General features: G+C 47.3%; 2 protein-coding genes across 2 annotated transcripts in view; both read left to right on the top strand.

Annotated features, from left to right (window-relative positions):
- LOC135819967 (conserved oligomeric Golgi complex subunit 1-like) overlaps positions 1-15,279 on the top strand; it is a gene marked incomplete at its 3' end in the record, with an annotated part of 59,051 nt that extends 43,772 nt beyond the window's left edge. Inside the window, 7 exon segments of the mRNA XM_065333267.1 lie at positions 1-358; positions 1,304-1,445; positions 3,209-3,294; positions 11,813-11,911; positions 12,495-12,602; positions 13,323-13,371; positions 15,197-15,279. The exon segment at positions 1-358 is cut by the window's left edge and continues 217 nt beyond it. Of these exon segments, the coding sequence (XP_065189339.1) occupies positions 1-358; positions 1,304-1,445; positions 3,209-3,294; positions 11,813-11,911; positions 12,495-12,602; positions 13,323-13,371; positions 15,197-15,279 (925 nt within the window).
- Positions 4,051-8,270, top strand: LOC135819968 (E3 SUMO-protein ligase ZBED1-like). Its single transcript, XM_065333268.1, has 2 exons — positions 4,051-6,770; positions 7,066-8,270. Exon 2 carries the CDS (start codon positions 7,203-7,205, stop codon positions 8,268-8,270), a length of 1,068 nt encoding a protein of 355 aa, XP_065189340.1. The 5' UTR covers positions 4,051-6,770; positions 7,066-7,202.
- Positions 15,280-16,441: the final 1,162 nt, after the last annotated feature.

Raw genomic sequence — 16,441 nt, forward strand, 5'->3', positions numbered from 1 at the left:
AGTTGTCAACTGCGTGTAGTGCTATTCATGAATCAGTACTCGCACTTCTAGCTGATATGCATGCGATGACATCATCAGGGTCAAGCATGACATCATCATCCCATGCTGTTGCTACCAGTACTACATCAGGTGGTGATATGCTGTCAACAGGGTGGCTGGATCGCAATGTGGGTGCGTATATCTGGCAAGACAGCGCAGATGATTTGCTACCCACATTGTCCACAAGTTCAGTCAGTACAGCCGCCACACAGCCAGCTAGACCATCGTCTGTCAGTAGCATGCGTCGGTCACCTGACGGTACTGGTGCAGTGTCAGTGTTAGCAATGAAAACACGAGGTGTTACACCGGCCGCAGCAAGGTACGTATGTGCCATGCTTGCTACCATATTTTTCCCCTGGTCTTTGAACTCTTTCTCTCTCTCTCTTTCTCTCTCTCTCCCTCTTGTCTCTCTCTCTCTCATCTCTCTCGTCTCTCTCTCTCTCTCCCTCTCGTCTCTCTCTCTCTCTCTCTCTCTCTCTCTCTCTCTCTCTCTCTCTCTCTCTCTCTCGTCTCTCTCTCGCCTCTCTCTCTCTCTCTCTCTCTCTCTCTCTCTCTCTCTCTCTCTCTCTCTCTCTCTCTCTCTCACCTCTCTCTCTCTCTCATTGAGATGCGTTGAAATTTATTCTCTTTATCTTATTATTTCTTTTCTATCATTTCCCCATATGAGTTCCTATCAGTTGCTGTGAACACCTTGAGTGGAGAGCGCTTGCTCGAGCATTGAACCGGGTTCTTAATCCACCATACCCAGTTCGCAAGGCTGGGCGGGGTTGTGAGCAGGCTTTCATTTCATCTTTTCTTTTTCTTATTATTTCTGCTTTTCATCTCATTACAAAAATCCTGCGCTTTTTTCTCCATCTGCGCATAAAATCTAGACTGACAACCTGCTTGTTAAATCATGCACCTGCTTTCAGGCATAAAGACCCTGTTGTAGAGGTCTCAGTCCTCATTTGTTAGACTTACCTGTCTTCAGAAATGTAACTTTCTCTCTCTCTCTCTCTCTCTCTCTCTCTCTCTCTCTCTCTCTCCCTCTCGTCTCTCTCTCTCTCATATATCTCTATCTTTATCTCTCACCAACATGCAATGACCTGATTGCCATGGGAGGTAGCATTCCCTCCGGCTGTGTGTCAATTCCAGGGATCTTAGCTAAGGTTCTAAATCATTCTTGTCCGTTGGGGCCGTGCGCGTGCGCGCGCGCGTGTGTGTGTGTGTGTGCGTGTGTGCGTGTGTACGCCTGCATGGACATGTCTGTTTATGTACTGTTCAGGGCGTATTCTGAGTTCAACTCCAGTCTCTCAGCACTGTTATCTGGTGTACGTCTAGCAGTTGGTGATACAAACACCAGCTCAGCAGCAGCAACCACACCGATTGCTAGGTGGAAACCTACGTTTGGTGAGGAGATCACAAAGGTTAGTTGATTAGTTGGTGTGGTGGATACAGGAGATCACAAAGGTTAGTTGGTTAGTTGGTGTGGTGGATACAGGTAACACCTGGTCCTGTGGTGGTGGTGGTGATGGTGGTGGTGGCAATGCTGGAATTTGGTCCTGGCATTTGTAGGTCTGCTGGTTTTGTTCCAATGCCAGTGACAGCAGTCGCGGTGATGCCGGTTGCAGTGTTCATTCTGCTGCACGATAGCATGTACTTAAGCACCTTCTGGATGCATGATGGCTGCCTTCTGGATGCATGATGGCTGAATGTTTCCCGAAGACACAACACGATGGCCATAGACTTTGACGGGTGTGTTCAATGGCAAGATGAGCCATTGCGACTGACACGGAAAATGCTTGATTTCATTCCTTGCCCGAGTTGAGGGTCAACTGCTATGATGAGCTGATAGGGTTGCTGTGAGGAAACTGGCTATTGGCCATGCCCTGGGAAAGCTGCCTATTGGCCATGCCCTGGGAAAGATGGCTATTGGTCATGCCCGGGGAAAGCTGGCTATTGGCCATGCCCTGGGAAAGCTGGCTGTTGGTCATGCCCTGGGAAAGCTGGCTATTGGCCATGGCCTAGACAACGGTGATGTGCAATGTAAGAAGTATGTACCAAACTGGGCTTGAAACAGTTACTCACTACCCACCAGCTTTACCCACCAGCTTTACCCACCAGCTTTACCCACCAGCTTTACCCACCAGCTTTACCCACCAGCTTTACGCACCAGCTTTACCCACAGGCTTTACCCACCAGCTTTACCCACCGGCTTTACCCACCAGCTTTACCCACCAGCTTTACCCACCGGCTTTACCCACCAGCTTTATCCACCAGCTTTACCCACCGGCTTTACCCACCGGCTTTACCCACCGGCTTTACCCACCGGCTTTACCCACCGGCTTTACCCACCAGCTTTACCCACCAGCTTTACCCACCAGCTTTACTCACTAGCTTTACCCACCGGCTTTACCCACCAGCTTTACCCTGTCAACATACATGTACTTGCATGCCGTGATGTGGAGTTACATGTTAGCCAGTCAATAGCAAGACAGATGATAAGCAGTTAGAGTGTTTTCAGTGCCTGTGCTCTGTTTTTCGAATCCTATATATAGGATTTGAGGTTTTAATGGACCTTGTTTTATCCTTAAAACTGGTAGTTTCACGACGGCATGTGCGATATGTCGTCATGAAACCACCCCTTGCCACACATGTAATGTTCTTCTGCACATTCACTGCTTCAATCCTTTCCATGACAGGAGCTGAAAAATGCTGCTCAAAGTTCCAATTCTTGCTAAAAATGGGTATTCATCAGAACTATTATCGTCCTATGAATCTAAAAAGTAAACGTTCCTGCCTCAAACATATTTACAACTTCCATGAAAACCATTATGCCGTTTTTATTGGTCGTGATGACCAATAACAACGGCATAAAAGGCACACATTTTCAAATCCTATATATAGGATATTTGCCAGCAAATTAAGAGATAGAAGCTGGTTTTGTAAAAACCTGATTTTCAGGATGGTCTATTAGCGCCTAGGCCTGATTCTCAGGACGGTCTATTGGCACACTCATCTGGTTTTGGTATAGGCATACTACGTAACGCCATACAGCCTTGAGTTTGTTTTGTCCTGCTAAATCTGTTCTCCTGCTGCTGTTGCTGCTGTTGCTGCTGCTGCTATTCTACTGTTACTGCTGCTGCTGCTGCTGCTGCTGCTGTTCTACTGCTGTTCACTGATGGTATAGGTTGAGTGTGTGCCGTTCAAGAAATTTGCTTGCGCTGCGGAACTCCGGTCTTTCCTGCGTATGACAAGTTACAAGACGACATCAGAGTAGGTGCTGCAGACCTTTGTGATTTTATCTGCCATGTTATACAGGTCTACTCTCGATATAACAACTCTCACTTGTACGTAAACCTCGCTAGTACGTAAAAAAATCAAATCCCCCGCCGACACAGCATCACTCCCATACAAATTTTGTTCTGCACAACGTAATTCTACATAACGTAAACCTCGACATAACGCACCTGCAGCGCAGTCCCAGACGTGCCCACTCTCGATATAACGTAGATTCACATGCGTGATACTGTAGTGTTGTTACGACTGGGACGAACTTTTCTCCTCTGGCGCTGAGACGACGATCTACGAGACTACTGACACCGAGACAAGACAAGGGAACGTATTTTGAAGACGTCAGGAAAAGTGAGGCGGTGGACGCGTAATTGGTGCCCGTGTGGGATACAACCAGTCCAGAACGAAAAGGGAGACAAAGACGGCAGACGATCAAATACGACGGAGACAAGACGGCAACCGGTCCGACGAACGGAGACAAGACGAGAAAATGCGTGTACAACGGGGACAAGACGAGAAAGAGTGCATACGGAGGGGACAGAAGACGGTGCAGCCGCATGTACAGAGCATTCAAAGACAGCGCAACAGCGTTTACCACGGGGCAGCAGCATGTACGACACAGAGACACAAACGCAACAGCACATACGAGAAAGACTCAAAGAGCTTCACGCGCAGCCACATGTACAACAAAAAGCTACAACTGTACAAGCGCAGCCACATGTGCAACAAAAAGCTACAACTGTACAAGCGCAGTCACATGTACACTACAACAGTAGTGCTAGCGCCTGCGCGCGAGCCGGTCACTCATTTGTTTTCCTTGCAATTGCAAGCTTGTTGTGAACTGTTCCGCCATGTCGAAGCAACGAGTATCGATCAGTTTGAAGGAGAAAATAAAAATTATCGATGATCATGAAAGAAGGAAGTTGTCAGTCCGTGACATTTCGAGGGCGACTGGAAAACCTACCAGCACAATTTAGACCATCTTGAAGAACAAGGATTCTTGTCGGAAAAGTTGGGAAACCTGTCAACGCTCCGGCAAGGTGAAGCGGATTGCTCATTCCAAGTGGCCTCAGCTGGACGACGCCCTGTTCCAGTGGGTTGTAAAGGCAAGGACAGCCAGAGTTGATGTTTTCGACGACACCATCCGAACCAAAGCCAGAGAGTTCGCCGAGCATTTCGGAATATCTGATGAAGAGTTTTCCGCCAGCAGCAGATTCTGCGATAAGTTCAAGAAGCGCCATCAGCTATCGCTAAGAACGAAGGCTGGAGAAGGTGAACACGCGGCTCGTTCCGATGATATTCACGACTGGCAAGACCAGGTTCTTCCTGGCTTACTTGAGGGATATGCGCCGAAGGATGTCTTCAACGCCGATGAGTCGGCACTCTTCTACCGACTCCTACCGCTCAAGACGCTAGCGTTTCGTGGCGAGAAGTGTAGAGGAGGTAAGAAGAAGAAGGAACGGGTTTCATTTAGTGTTGAAACGATCTCACCGGATACTCGTTAGCTCGCTCGCCAGAAACTCGGCTCGTTTACACCATCAGCTCGTTTGCACTAACGAGCACCGTATACCGTACGGTGTACCCACTAGATCGACAGTCAGTGCATGCGTGACAGTCATGTCGACAGGTAGGTCGAGGTCTGCACTACACAGTGCAGTCACACTGCAACTCATATCACATGTGCTAGTAGATGTACCGGTACCGCGGTACATGCAGTCTACACTGCATGCACCAACCGTGCTTGAACCACAACATGTACACAGAGTCGCGCTCAAACTCAAACTAGCAAGTAGATTTTGCTCCTGCTGCACCACTTGCAATGCGGGTCACGCACACAAGTCCTAGTCCTAGTCCTAGTCCTAGTACTAGTAGTAGTCAACTAGGCCTACATAATCCTGTCGCGCGTAAAAGTGAAAGCCATTCGCACTGCAGTGGTGCTGCATTGATGCTTGCACTGCATGCACGCAGTGACTTCTTGCTGCAAGACTCAGTTGGCAAGAGTGTTTACACGGGCACTGTTACAAAGTGTTACCTACAATCTAATCCCGCGCGCGCGGGTAGCTAGCTACTGCATGCACAGACATGTACATAGTCCACTGTACTGTACTGACTGTGGGGACTTGCTGCACTGACTCAGTACAGTGACCGTGCACACATACCGGTAGTCAACCACAACTGTGACTTCCTCCTGCACCAGTGACAATCTACTCGTGTGCACCGTTCAAGGCGCGCGCGCGGGTAGCTAGCCACGTAGGTCTAGTACTAGTTGACATTTGTGCACCTGCTGCACCTGCAGACACTGGTGAACTCACATCACCCGTACTGACTCTGTACCAATAAAAGTCCTTACCTTTGGACACTGAGTTATCTGAACTTCAGTTGTCTTTGAAGCTTCACTTCAGACAGAGATGTCTTCTTCCGCATCTCTTGACTTGTCACAAGGAGACGCGGTTGTCAACTCTCCTTTCGAGCGGAAGTCGCGATCAGTAGTGTGGAAGTTTTTCTCCCGCGATGCGGCGAAAAATAAGGCCACTTGCAATCTCTGCAAAATAGTGTATTCGTATAATGGCTGCTCGACGACTGCCCTGAAGCGACATCTGGACACGAAGCACCCGTCCGAAGTGAAGCCCGTCGAGAGCAGCAGTAACAACTCCGGCGAAAGTTCAAAGCAGCTGAGCTTAGATTCGTTCGCCTCCCTCAAGCCAACGTCCAAGCCCTGCTCCGTCGTTCGTTCTCGAGAAATAACTCGTGTGCTGTCACGTTGGCCTTGGCTCGATGGTCGACCGATCATTCTCGTCAAAGACAAAGCTTTACAGGTAAGAGTGAGACACCGTTGTTGTTGATTCGAGTGGTTGATGACTTGATGTGTTGAATAGTCACTAGTGATAAATATTTTGCAGAATTTTGGAATGAATCGTTACTCGTTAGTTCTTATTATACTAGTAGATAAACCTTGTTTTCAACAACATGTGCGGTAGTTCTTGCAACTTCTTGCAACATATGTTTGTCACGACTCGACTCGTTTGGAAAGAGTGGATTTGACAAGAAATTTTTGCTTCTCAATCTGTTTGCATCTCATTCGTTGAAGGAATTGCTTCAGCTCTTGGAGCCAGGCTACGTGATTCCATCCACGACACACGTAGCATCGTTGCTGCGCAAGCAGCACGATGATGGCGAGCAGGAAGTAAAACGGTTAGTCGCCAGGGCAGACTATGTTGCGTTAACGACGGACATTTGGACGTCCAAGGCCACTCAAGCGTATGCGACGACAACAGCTCACTTTGTTGATGAGAATTGGAAGCTTGTGTCTGCCGTCCTGGAAACTGTCCACATTCCCGAATCCCACACTGGCATCAACATCAGCCAGCAGCTCAAGGGTGCTGTGGCGCGATTTGGTATACCAACTTCGAAAGTGGTAGCGGTTGTGCACGATGAAGCAGCGAACGTTGAGCTGGCAGGTTAGTTCACAGTATGCATGCTAGCGTTTTCTATTCATGATGACAATATTGTTTTATTGATTATAATTGACTGGCTTGTACTAAGTGTGAACTGTGCACTGAGGGAGAATATTTGATGCAATGGTAAACATTAGTTGTGCAGGGGCTAAATTCCTGATTGGCATTTCAAGTTCAACATCATGACAACATACACTGTTCACTGTGTATATTTATATAGGCTGCTGAACATAATCTAAATATGACAAAGGGCTAATACATTGCTTTCGTCTGGTCCTTCTGTCTTCTGTGCCCTCAGGCAGAATTCTCTGGGGAGACTTGGAATGGGCAAGTCTTGTATGTGCTGCACACCGCCTCCAGAATGCCATCAAGGATGCTTTGGACAAGAAGCAGCTCTGCAACCTACTTGCACGCTGTCGCCGTTTGGTGGGCCACATGAAACATTCAGCACTGAAGACCACGCAACTGGCTGAGAAGCAGGCACTGCTGGGCATAGTACCGGCAAAGAAGGTAATCCAGGACTGCCCCACCAGGTGGAATAGCTCTTACCGTATGTTGGCAAGACTAGTCGAGCTTCAGTCGCCCCTCCAACTGCTGCTTGCAGACATGACGGACAAGGAAAGAAAGACGCTGGAACTGCCATCCACCTGCTGGGAGACAGCCAAGCAGCTGCTGTCTATCCTACGCAAGGTTGATTCCGTGACGACGCATCTGGGAGGGGAGAAGTACTCCACATTGTCGTGGTATCTTCCCCTTCTGACCGGCCTGAAGGCGGCCTGCATCAATGATGACGACAGTGACGATGATGAAGGCGATGATGAGCTGCTAGCCGTGTCGTCGTTGAAGAAGCGCCTCCATGACCGCATTGAGCACCGTTTCAATCTCAACGGTCTCCATTCGGACAGCTTGTACGTATTGGCAGCAGTCTTGAATCCGCGCTTCAGGGACCTGAAGTATTCACCACAGCAGCGTGACAGTATTGAGGAGACACTCGTCCACGAGGCCACCATAGCTGGTAGCAGCGAGTGCAGCGAGGTCGAGCTGCCCACCAAGCGCAAGCCAGCCCACTCTGCTCTCGACGATCTCCTTGGCTGTGAGGATGACACGAATGCTGATTCTGTGATAGCGGAAGTCACTGCGTACTTGAACGAGAAACCGGCAAAGCGTAGCATCGACCCACTCGAGTGGTGGGCAGTACACACCACCAGGTTTCCTCAGCTTGCACTTCTGGCGAAGAAGTACCTATGCGTTCCCGCTACGTCCGTGCCGTCTGAACGGGTCTTTTCGTTTGCGGGCATTGTTGTGGACCGACGGAGGTGCCAGCTTTCACATAAGATGATTGATGCCCTCATCTTCTTACATATGAATGCTAGTCTCTTGAAGCTGGTAGACTCCGTCGAGCTACGTTCTACGCCAGCTCCCAAGCCTCTATTCGATCCTGCAGAGGAATATGACATGCCAGCACTGCCAGACCTGCCTTCAGAAGCTGTTTCTCTTGACTGATATCGTTTGGTTCTTTTCTTTCAATGAACCTGCTTGAACCTGTTTCATTGAACAGATATTATCAGAAATACAAGCACAAAATGATAGAACCATGAACTATTTAATTGATTTTTTAAGAAAACAACAAAAAAATCATCAAAAATAAATTTATATCATCCTCGCCACCTCACTGAAAACTCGTTAGCTCGCTCGATAGCTCGCTCGTTAGTGGAACGGCTCGCTCTTTAGTTATAGATACGCTCGTTTCAACACTAGTTTCATTGCTCTTTGCCTGTAATCTCGATGGCAGTGACAAGCTCACTCCGCTCATGATCGGGCATTATGCTAAGCCTCGCTGCTTCAAGAATGTCCAATCGTTGCCTGTTACGTATAAGTCCAACAGAAACGCTTGGATGACTGGCGAGCTCTTCAAAGAATGGCTGCTGTCCGTCAACGCAGATATGGCTCAACAGACACGCAACATCATCATGTTCATGGACAACTGCTCGGCTCATGTTGCTGGTGTGCGGGACTTGACATTGTCCAACATGAAGGTAGCATTCCTACCACCCAACTCCACAAGCGTCACTCAGCCACTTGATCAGGGCATTATACGCAGCTTCAAGGCCCAGTATCGCCGCAGAGTCATCCAGAAGCTGATTGCAGCATTCGACTCGAACAAGCTGGACTTGGCAAACCCTGGTGGCTTCTTCGACCTGAAGGATGCTGCTCTGCTGACAGCTGCGTCGTGGGAAGCTGTTGCGGCAAAGACGATCAGCAATTGTTGGAGGCATGCACGCTTTCAACCACAGATTGCTGAGGGTGCTAGACCAGTGGAGGATGAGTTGGACCTCGCTGAATCCGAACTGTCTGCGTTGTGGAGTGACGCTACGGAGAAGCTGCAGATCGACACCACCACCACTGTGAGTGATTTCGTCTGTGCCGACGATGAAGCTGCCACGGAGGAGGAGGTAACTGTGGAGAGCATTGTGGCAGATGTAGCAGCCAAGCCAGCAGAGAATGAACAAAGTGATGATAGTGATGGGGAATTACCTTCTGTCCCACCACCAACCTTCGCGGAAACGTATGGTAGCCTCTCTACTCTGACAGCCTTCATCATGAATTCACGATCGGTTCCTCCTGCCATTCAAAAGAGTATGGCTAACATTGATGACTTCCTTTTGACTGCAGCCACTGCCAAGAAGCAGAAGAACATCACCGACTTCTTCAAGCCGCAACGTGCTAAGGTTCAAGCTCAGTTTGTTGAAGCTGCATCCAGCAGCAGCACCCACCACCACAACCATGATAGCAGCACTGAGTCAATGGCTGAGGACAATGAGGTTGAAATCGTTAGTGATGCAACCAGCAGCAGCGGCAGCAGCAGCAAGGCTGGCAACAGAAGCAGCACTGAGTCAATGGTTGAGGACAGTGAGGTTGAAATCGTTAGTGATGCAACCAGCAGCAGCGACAGCAGCAGCAAGGCTGGCAACAGAAGCACCACTGAGTCAATGGCTGAGGACAATGAGGTTGAAATCGTTAGTGATGCAACCAGCAGCAGCGGCAGCAGCAGCAAGGCTGGCAACAGAAGCAGCACTGAGTCAATGGCTGAGGACAATGAGGTTGAAATCGTTAGTGATGCAACCAGCGGCAGCAGCAGCAAGGCTGGCAACAGAAGCAGCACTGAGTCAATGGTTAAGGACAGTGAGGTTGAAATCGTTAGTGATGCAACCAGCAGCAGCGGCAGCAGCAGCAAGGCTGGCAACAGAAGCAGCACTGAGTGAATGGCTGACGGCAGTGGAGTTGAAACCATTCAAGTGACAGATGCAATCAGCACCAGCAGCGGCAGCAGCGACAATTACTGCAGCAGTAGCGAGTCCGGGTCCGATGAAGGCGGGTGTTCCAGATCTGCTTGTTTTGCTTGCCCTCTTGTGAGCGAGCAACTCGTTCTGCGTCAGTGCCGCAATTGTTCGCGACACTATCACCATATGTGTCAGAGTAAAGATGAAGATGGAAAGCTGTGCGATTCTTGTTTTTTGGAACTTGCTTGAGAACTGTTTTCATTCGTGGCTTTATGTGCAGTGCGCTGTGCATGTTACGACAGCACCGTGGCTGTAGTGTCGTGTTGCCTTTCTAAGATGTGTTGTCTTTCTAAGATGTGTTGTCTTTCTAAGATGTGTTGCCTTTCTAAGATGTGTTGCCTTTCTAAGATGTGTTGCCTTTCTAAGATGTGTTGACTTTCTAAGATGTGTTGCCTTTCTAAGATGTGTTGCCTTTCTAAGATGTGTTGCCTTTCTAAGATGTGTTGACTTTCTAAGATGTGTTGCCTTTCTAAGATGTGTTGTCTTTCTAAGATGTGTTGACTTTCTAAGATGTGTTGCCTTTCTAAGATGTGTTGCCTTTCTAAGATGTGTTGCCTTTCTAAGATGTGTTGCCTTTCTAAGATGTGTTGCCTTTCTAAGATGTGTTGACTTTTTAAGATGTGTTGACTTTTTGGCCGCTGACTGCTTTGCTGCCTTTACTTCTGTTGTGAACATAAGTCTGTTGATCTGTTGATTGCATCCATGTTCTTTCTTTTGTAGTGTCTTATTAAAACCTTGATTGATCACGGTGGTCGCTTACTGCTTTGCTACCGGTTTAATCCTATTGTGCATTCTACTAGTAGAGTATTCTGCAGCATTGATTGCATCTGATGTCGATGGTGGTACAGTGTGTGCATGTTTGCATGGGTGAACCCGTGAACCCGCCTTGAAATACCCTTCATTTTGAGGTACATATTGTATTTTACACACGGGTTTCTACATAAGATAACTCTCGATATAACATAATTTTCGCGTGGTCCCAGAGATTACGTTATATGGAGAGTGGACCTGTAGTATACTTGTAAGAAGTTACTCATATAGATAAGCTGCATTTATTATGTGCTTGTTCGCGTAGACATCAGCATGGCCTGCAGCTGCATTAATGGGCATGCAAATCATGCAAACCAGCCAAAAATGTTCGCATAAGCCACTTCGAATAGATACAAAAGACCACAACAGTTTCAGAAAAAGAAGAAATATGCGAAAAGAAGACAAAAACTAGGGTGCCGACACCACTCGGGCACAGATGCCCACCCAACCGCTTCAGTCAGCAGCAAGGGTACGGAACGCCTCCAGATCGACTTTGCTTGACAAGGAAAGTCCAATCCGCAAGCTGCATACTGTGGCAAAATGGATGAAATGTTCTTGTCTCTATATAGTATGTATGCTCTTGATATAACAAACCGCAATTTACACGAACGATTATTCGCTTGAATACCAATTCAAGGAATAAACGAATAATCTACCGTTTTACCTACACCCATTATGCACTTTCAAAAATAGATTTGTGTCTTCTAAAGCCGTCCGTGATCTCGAAGGCGTCATATCTCTCTTTTCCATTGCCGCAATACTGCTGGCACAAGTGAATTATATGTATGTAATGGTGGTGCTCTGCCAATACATGGATGTGCATGTGCTGGATATGTTTGAAAAGGTAATGTTATACGGGGTGGTGTTCTTGCCTATCTGTCTGTCCACCAATAGGTTGTTGAGCAAGTTTCAAAATCGTCTGCAGCAATTGCGAGAAGAGGCAGAGGACACTAGCAGTTTATCATCGGCAGACCGTGCTCGCAGTGTTGATTGGTAAGTCGAAATGTGTCTGCAGACCGTGCTCGCAGTGTTGATTGGTAAGTCGAAATGTGTGCAGCAGTCTGTTACGAGATCAGTAAGAGAATGACTTGCGTGTTGCTGCTGCTGTTGCTGTTGCTGCTGTTGCTGTTGTTGCTGTTGTTGCTGCTGTTGTTGCTGCTGCTGTTGCGGTTGCTGCTGCTGCTGTTGTTGCTGCAACTGCTGTTGTTACTGCTGATGAGGACGCTGCTGCTGTTGCTGCTGCTGCTGTTGCTGCTTCTGCTACTGTTGCTGCTTCTGCTACTGTTGCTGCTGTTGCTGCTGTTGCTGTTGCTGCTGTTGCTGCTTCTGCTACTGTTGCTGCTGTTGCTGTTATGTTGTTGCTGCTACTGCTGTTGTTGCTGTTGTTGCTGCTTTAGCTATTGCTGCTGCTGTTGTTGTTGTTGCCACTGCTGCTGTCACTGATACTGCTGCTGCTGCCATTGCTAGTGGCGGCTGCCATTGCCAGTTGCCGCTGCTGGTGCTATGTGGTAACGGACGGAGAAAATTGTGAAGTGTGAAGTATGTTATGCTTGGTTTTCTTCATTGTCTTCTGTAGCTGTCTGTTGTTGGCACGTTTGTCATCATCCTTGTTTGAATGCTGTCCACCGTTGGAAGCATGCCTTCTTGGCTTGGAGAAGAGTTCTGCAAAGGACTCGACTACCAGGTAAGTTCACATCAGCTCTTACTTTTTAAAATGAACAGTCCAGGCCACTATTGTCAGGCTTTTCCATATCATGACACACAGTCCAGGCCACTATTGTCAGGCTTTTCCATATCATGACACACAGTCCAGGCCACTATTGTCAGGCTTTTCCATATCATGACACACAGTCCAGGCCACTATTGTCAGGCTTTTCCATATCATGACACACAGTCCAGGCCACTATTGTCAGGCTTTTCCATATCATGACACACAGTCCAGGCCACTATTGTCAGGCTTTTCCATATCATGACACACAGTCCAGGCCACTATTGTCAGGCTTTTCCATATCATGACACATAATCTGGCTCTACTTTTTTGATATGTTTGTTCGCACTGTTTGGCTTAACGTTGTTTTGCAAGGGCATGCTCAGAATATGGATGAGTCTATATGGGGTGCGTACAGTGATTTTGGGTGGTATGTACATTTTGTGTGGTGATGATGCGGGTCATGTGTGTGTGCGTGTGTGTGAGTGTGTGTGTGTGTGTGTGTGTTTGTCTGTCTGTCTGTGTGTTTGTGTGCATGTGTGTGTTTCCGTGTGTGTGTGTGTGTGTGTGTGTGTGTGTGTGTGTGTGTGTGTGTGTGTGTGTGTGTGTGTGTGTGCATGTGTGTATGTGTTTGTGTGTATGTGTGCATGTGTATGTGCATGCACACGGTCATGATCTGTCTGTTCATTGGTTTAGTCGATCACGTCGCAGTCTATCTACAAGAAGCACTTCACTGTCTCTCAAGGTACAGTACAATATCTAGATTTGATCGGATTGAGTTGTTCTTTACCGCTGTGTGTCTTCACACTGGTCTTCTCACATCCAGTAGATACACTAGATGTGGTCAGATGTATTTTATTGACTGGAGGAGAGCTTTTTCCCCAGGCTTAGTGACAGAAGGAAAGCGCAACCGCCTTGGCTGAAACCCTCTTGTTGATACACAGGCTGTACATTGTTGACTTCGCCATTTTCATGAAAATGGAAAAGAACTCATTTGTCACCAAGAATGGCGTATTGAAGGAATTCCGCCGAGCGGGCTTCTTTTTTGGAACTGATCAGGATTTGCACACTCTGGGGGGTATGGATTCTTGGCAATACTGATAGCCACTAAGTGGGCCAACTGCACTATCTGCGACCAGCATGCCACATGTACCAGTTGCAAGCTGCTATTGCAAATGTCTGCCAATGTCCATGACAAGCATATAACCTATCCATGCTCTTGCTTTTGGTCATAAATTGGTCCCAGTTGACCGGGTATGATAGGTTTTGCCATGCATTTTGGAGTGCTTTTCATGTTTCGGTGTCTATTTCTCCAAAAGATAGGCCATAAGGAAGTTAAATTTTTCTGCCAGGTTTTCAGTGTTTTGACCGGGTTAACCATGGGTAATGGTGCAGACATCCTGATCCAAAACCCATTTCCAGCGAAATTGAAATTGATTTGTGCTTTGGTTTAACCCTTTATTACCGGCCTGCAGACTTTCGATCATATATGATCGAAAGTCTGTAGGCCAGTAATATCTTCGTAACTCCATCATTTGTTGTGCGAATTCAACAATCGAAAGGTCTATTTGGTAGCGGAAACTCCAAGCTATCCAATGCAATAATCGCTGAAGAGTTACGATGTCGGACGCCAGAGATATCGCGCGACGTATTCTCATCTCGGCAAATTCAAGTTTTTGATCGATCACTTCGCCATTTTTGGGGAAAATCCCTTTTCGTGTGGTCTTTGAGCGACTAAGCACATGATAATGACGTAGTCGGCTGAAGTTTGAATCGTCTCAAACAAATTTGAGCGTTCTGCGATGAAGTAGAGTGGAATGGCGTTGATGGGACGAATTTGCTTGCATATCAGGCTTGGAGACGACTTTGCTGTGTTACTGCGCCTGATTTGTGGCGATTGGATAATGGAGCTTGGTACCCTGGTGTTGCTCTCGCCAAGAGCTTTCCGACGAGCCCTAGATTGTGAAAATCAAGTGAAGGAGACCAAAGTTATGACATGGTGAAGCTGGAAATTGTGCTGAAATTCGTAATTCTGGTGCATGCTGTGCAAGTAATCCGGTAATAAAGGGTTAAATCAGATTAGAAAAGTGCGGAGATCAATTATTTGTGAATGGACTGTAGCTATTCTCCTGAGAAGTCGTTTCATTCCGTAATATGATGAGAACTCATCAGAGAACAAGCAGTTGTTGTATGAAAGGGTTGAGAAAAATAATGCAGTCTCATGCTTTTATCTATGTCTCTCTCTCTGCCTGTCTGTCTGTCTGTTTGTCTGTCTGTTTGTCGGTCTGTTTGTCTCTCTCTGTCTCTCTATCTCGCTGTCTCTCTCTCTCTCTCTCTCTCTCTCTCTCTCTATCTCTCTCTCTCTCTCTCTCTCTCTCTTTCTGTGTGTCTCTCTCTCTCACTTTCCATCTCTCTCTCTCTCTCTCTCTCTCTCTCTCTCTCTCTCTCTCTCTCTCTCTCTCCCCTCTCTCTCCCCTATCTCTCCCCTCTCTCTCTCCTCTCTCTCTCCCTCTCTTTCTCCCTCTCTCTCCCCCTCTCACACTCTCTCTCTCTCTCTCTTTCTCTCATAGTCTGACATGCGGTCACAACCTGATCAAGAGCAGCTGAACAATGTTCGCAATGACATTAACAAGTTAACCATGGATGCATACAGGTTAGCATCACCAGTTTACTGGTTTCCATCTCAGCAGCAAGAGTTGTAGCAACAGCTATGTTTTGCCGTTGTGTTGTGTTTTGTGTGTGCACTCAAACGTTTCCTATCCGGGCACCTTGGGACCGGACACTGACCGTAGCTCTTGGTAACTCATCTTTCATGTATCATATCAGTTTTGGATGAAGTTGATTTGGCACGTATTGGTCATGTCCAGGATTAAACAAAGGAATCCATTCATGAGAATGTGTGGGTTACACAGGATGGTAGTGACAAGAGTTGCAAAATGAGCGTATGTGCGCATGCGAGTGAAAAAATCTGAAATCACAGCACGTTTGTCTTAGCAACTCAGGCTGAAGGTGCCTTGTAGAGAGACGTTCCCTTATCCGGATAAGAGACGTTTGAGTGCACTTTAAATCTTAGATATGTTGTTACCTTGCCAGGTATCTCTGTATTGTAGTCGGTGTTTGCAGCCCCTCTATCTGCACGTCAGTCCCTCTATCTGCCCACTTGTTTATATTTTCTCCTTTTCATGTTAGGGGCCGTCCAAGGTTACCAATAATATTTTCAAAACGAAATGTTTTCGTTTGTGGGTGGGTGGGTTTGATGGAGTTTCGTTTTGAAAATAATTATTGAATGCTGATGGAGAATGCCAAGGTTCTTCTGGGTGTCGAAAATTGACATCAATATTTTATTGAAATTCGTTTTTCCTGCAGAAAAGGTGGGTGAGTGGGTGGGGGCTGAAAAATACTAAAACTTTTCGTTTTGTAAAAACAATCGGTAACCCCGGACGGCCCCTTATCAGTTTCTTTTTGAGTATTTTCATGTTATCACTCAGGTATATACTCATATGGGCCCGGTCACACATGCACTTAGTAAGAGTAGCGCTTCCGCTGAATCGGCCCCTGGGAGCGAAAAATGCCACGGCGACTGCGGAAAGTGGAACTACCGCTCCAGCGGAAACTCAAATTCTCTGCCTCCAAAATGTTGGGAGCGGGACTCTCTCTCTCTTCTGCGGTTAGGCCTCGGCCGAACACACTGTGTTCTGCTGTATATGGACTTGCTATGAAAATTGTTTATCCATCGGATGTGCATGCACTAAAAACGTGTGGAAGATATTCAGGCTCCACCTTGATTTATGGTAGCATATGCATCACAGTCCACT

Source organism: Sycon ciliatum, chromosome 6 (assembly GCF_964019385.1).
Source record: "Sycon ciliatum chromosome 6, ocSycCili1.1, whole genome shotgun sequence".
Lineage (NCBI taxonomy): Eukaryota > Metazoa > Porifera > Calcarea > Leucosolenida > Sycettidae > Sycon > Sycon ciliatum.

What these genes read in the sequence shown, in the direction of transcription:
- LOC135819968 (XM_065333268.1), top strand. Translation starts at nt 7,203, where the DNA reads ATGAAACATTCAGCACTGAAGACCACGCAACTGGCTGAGAAGCAGGCA.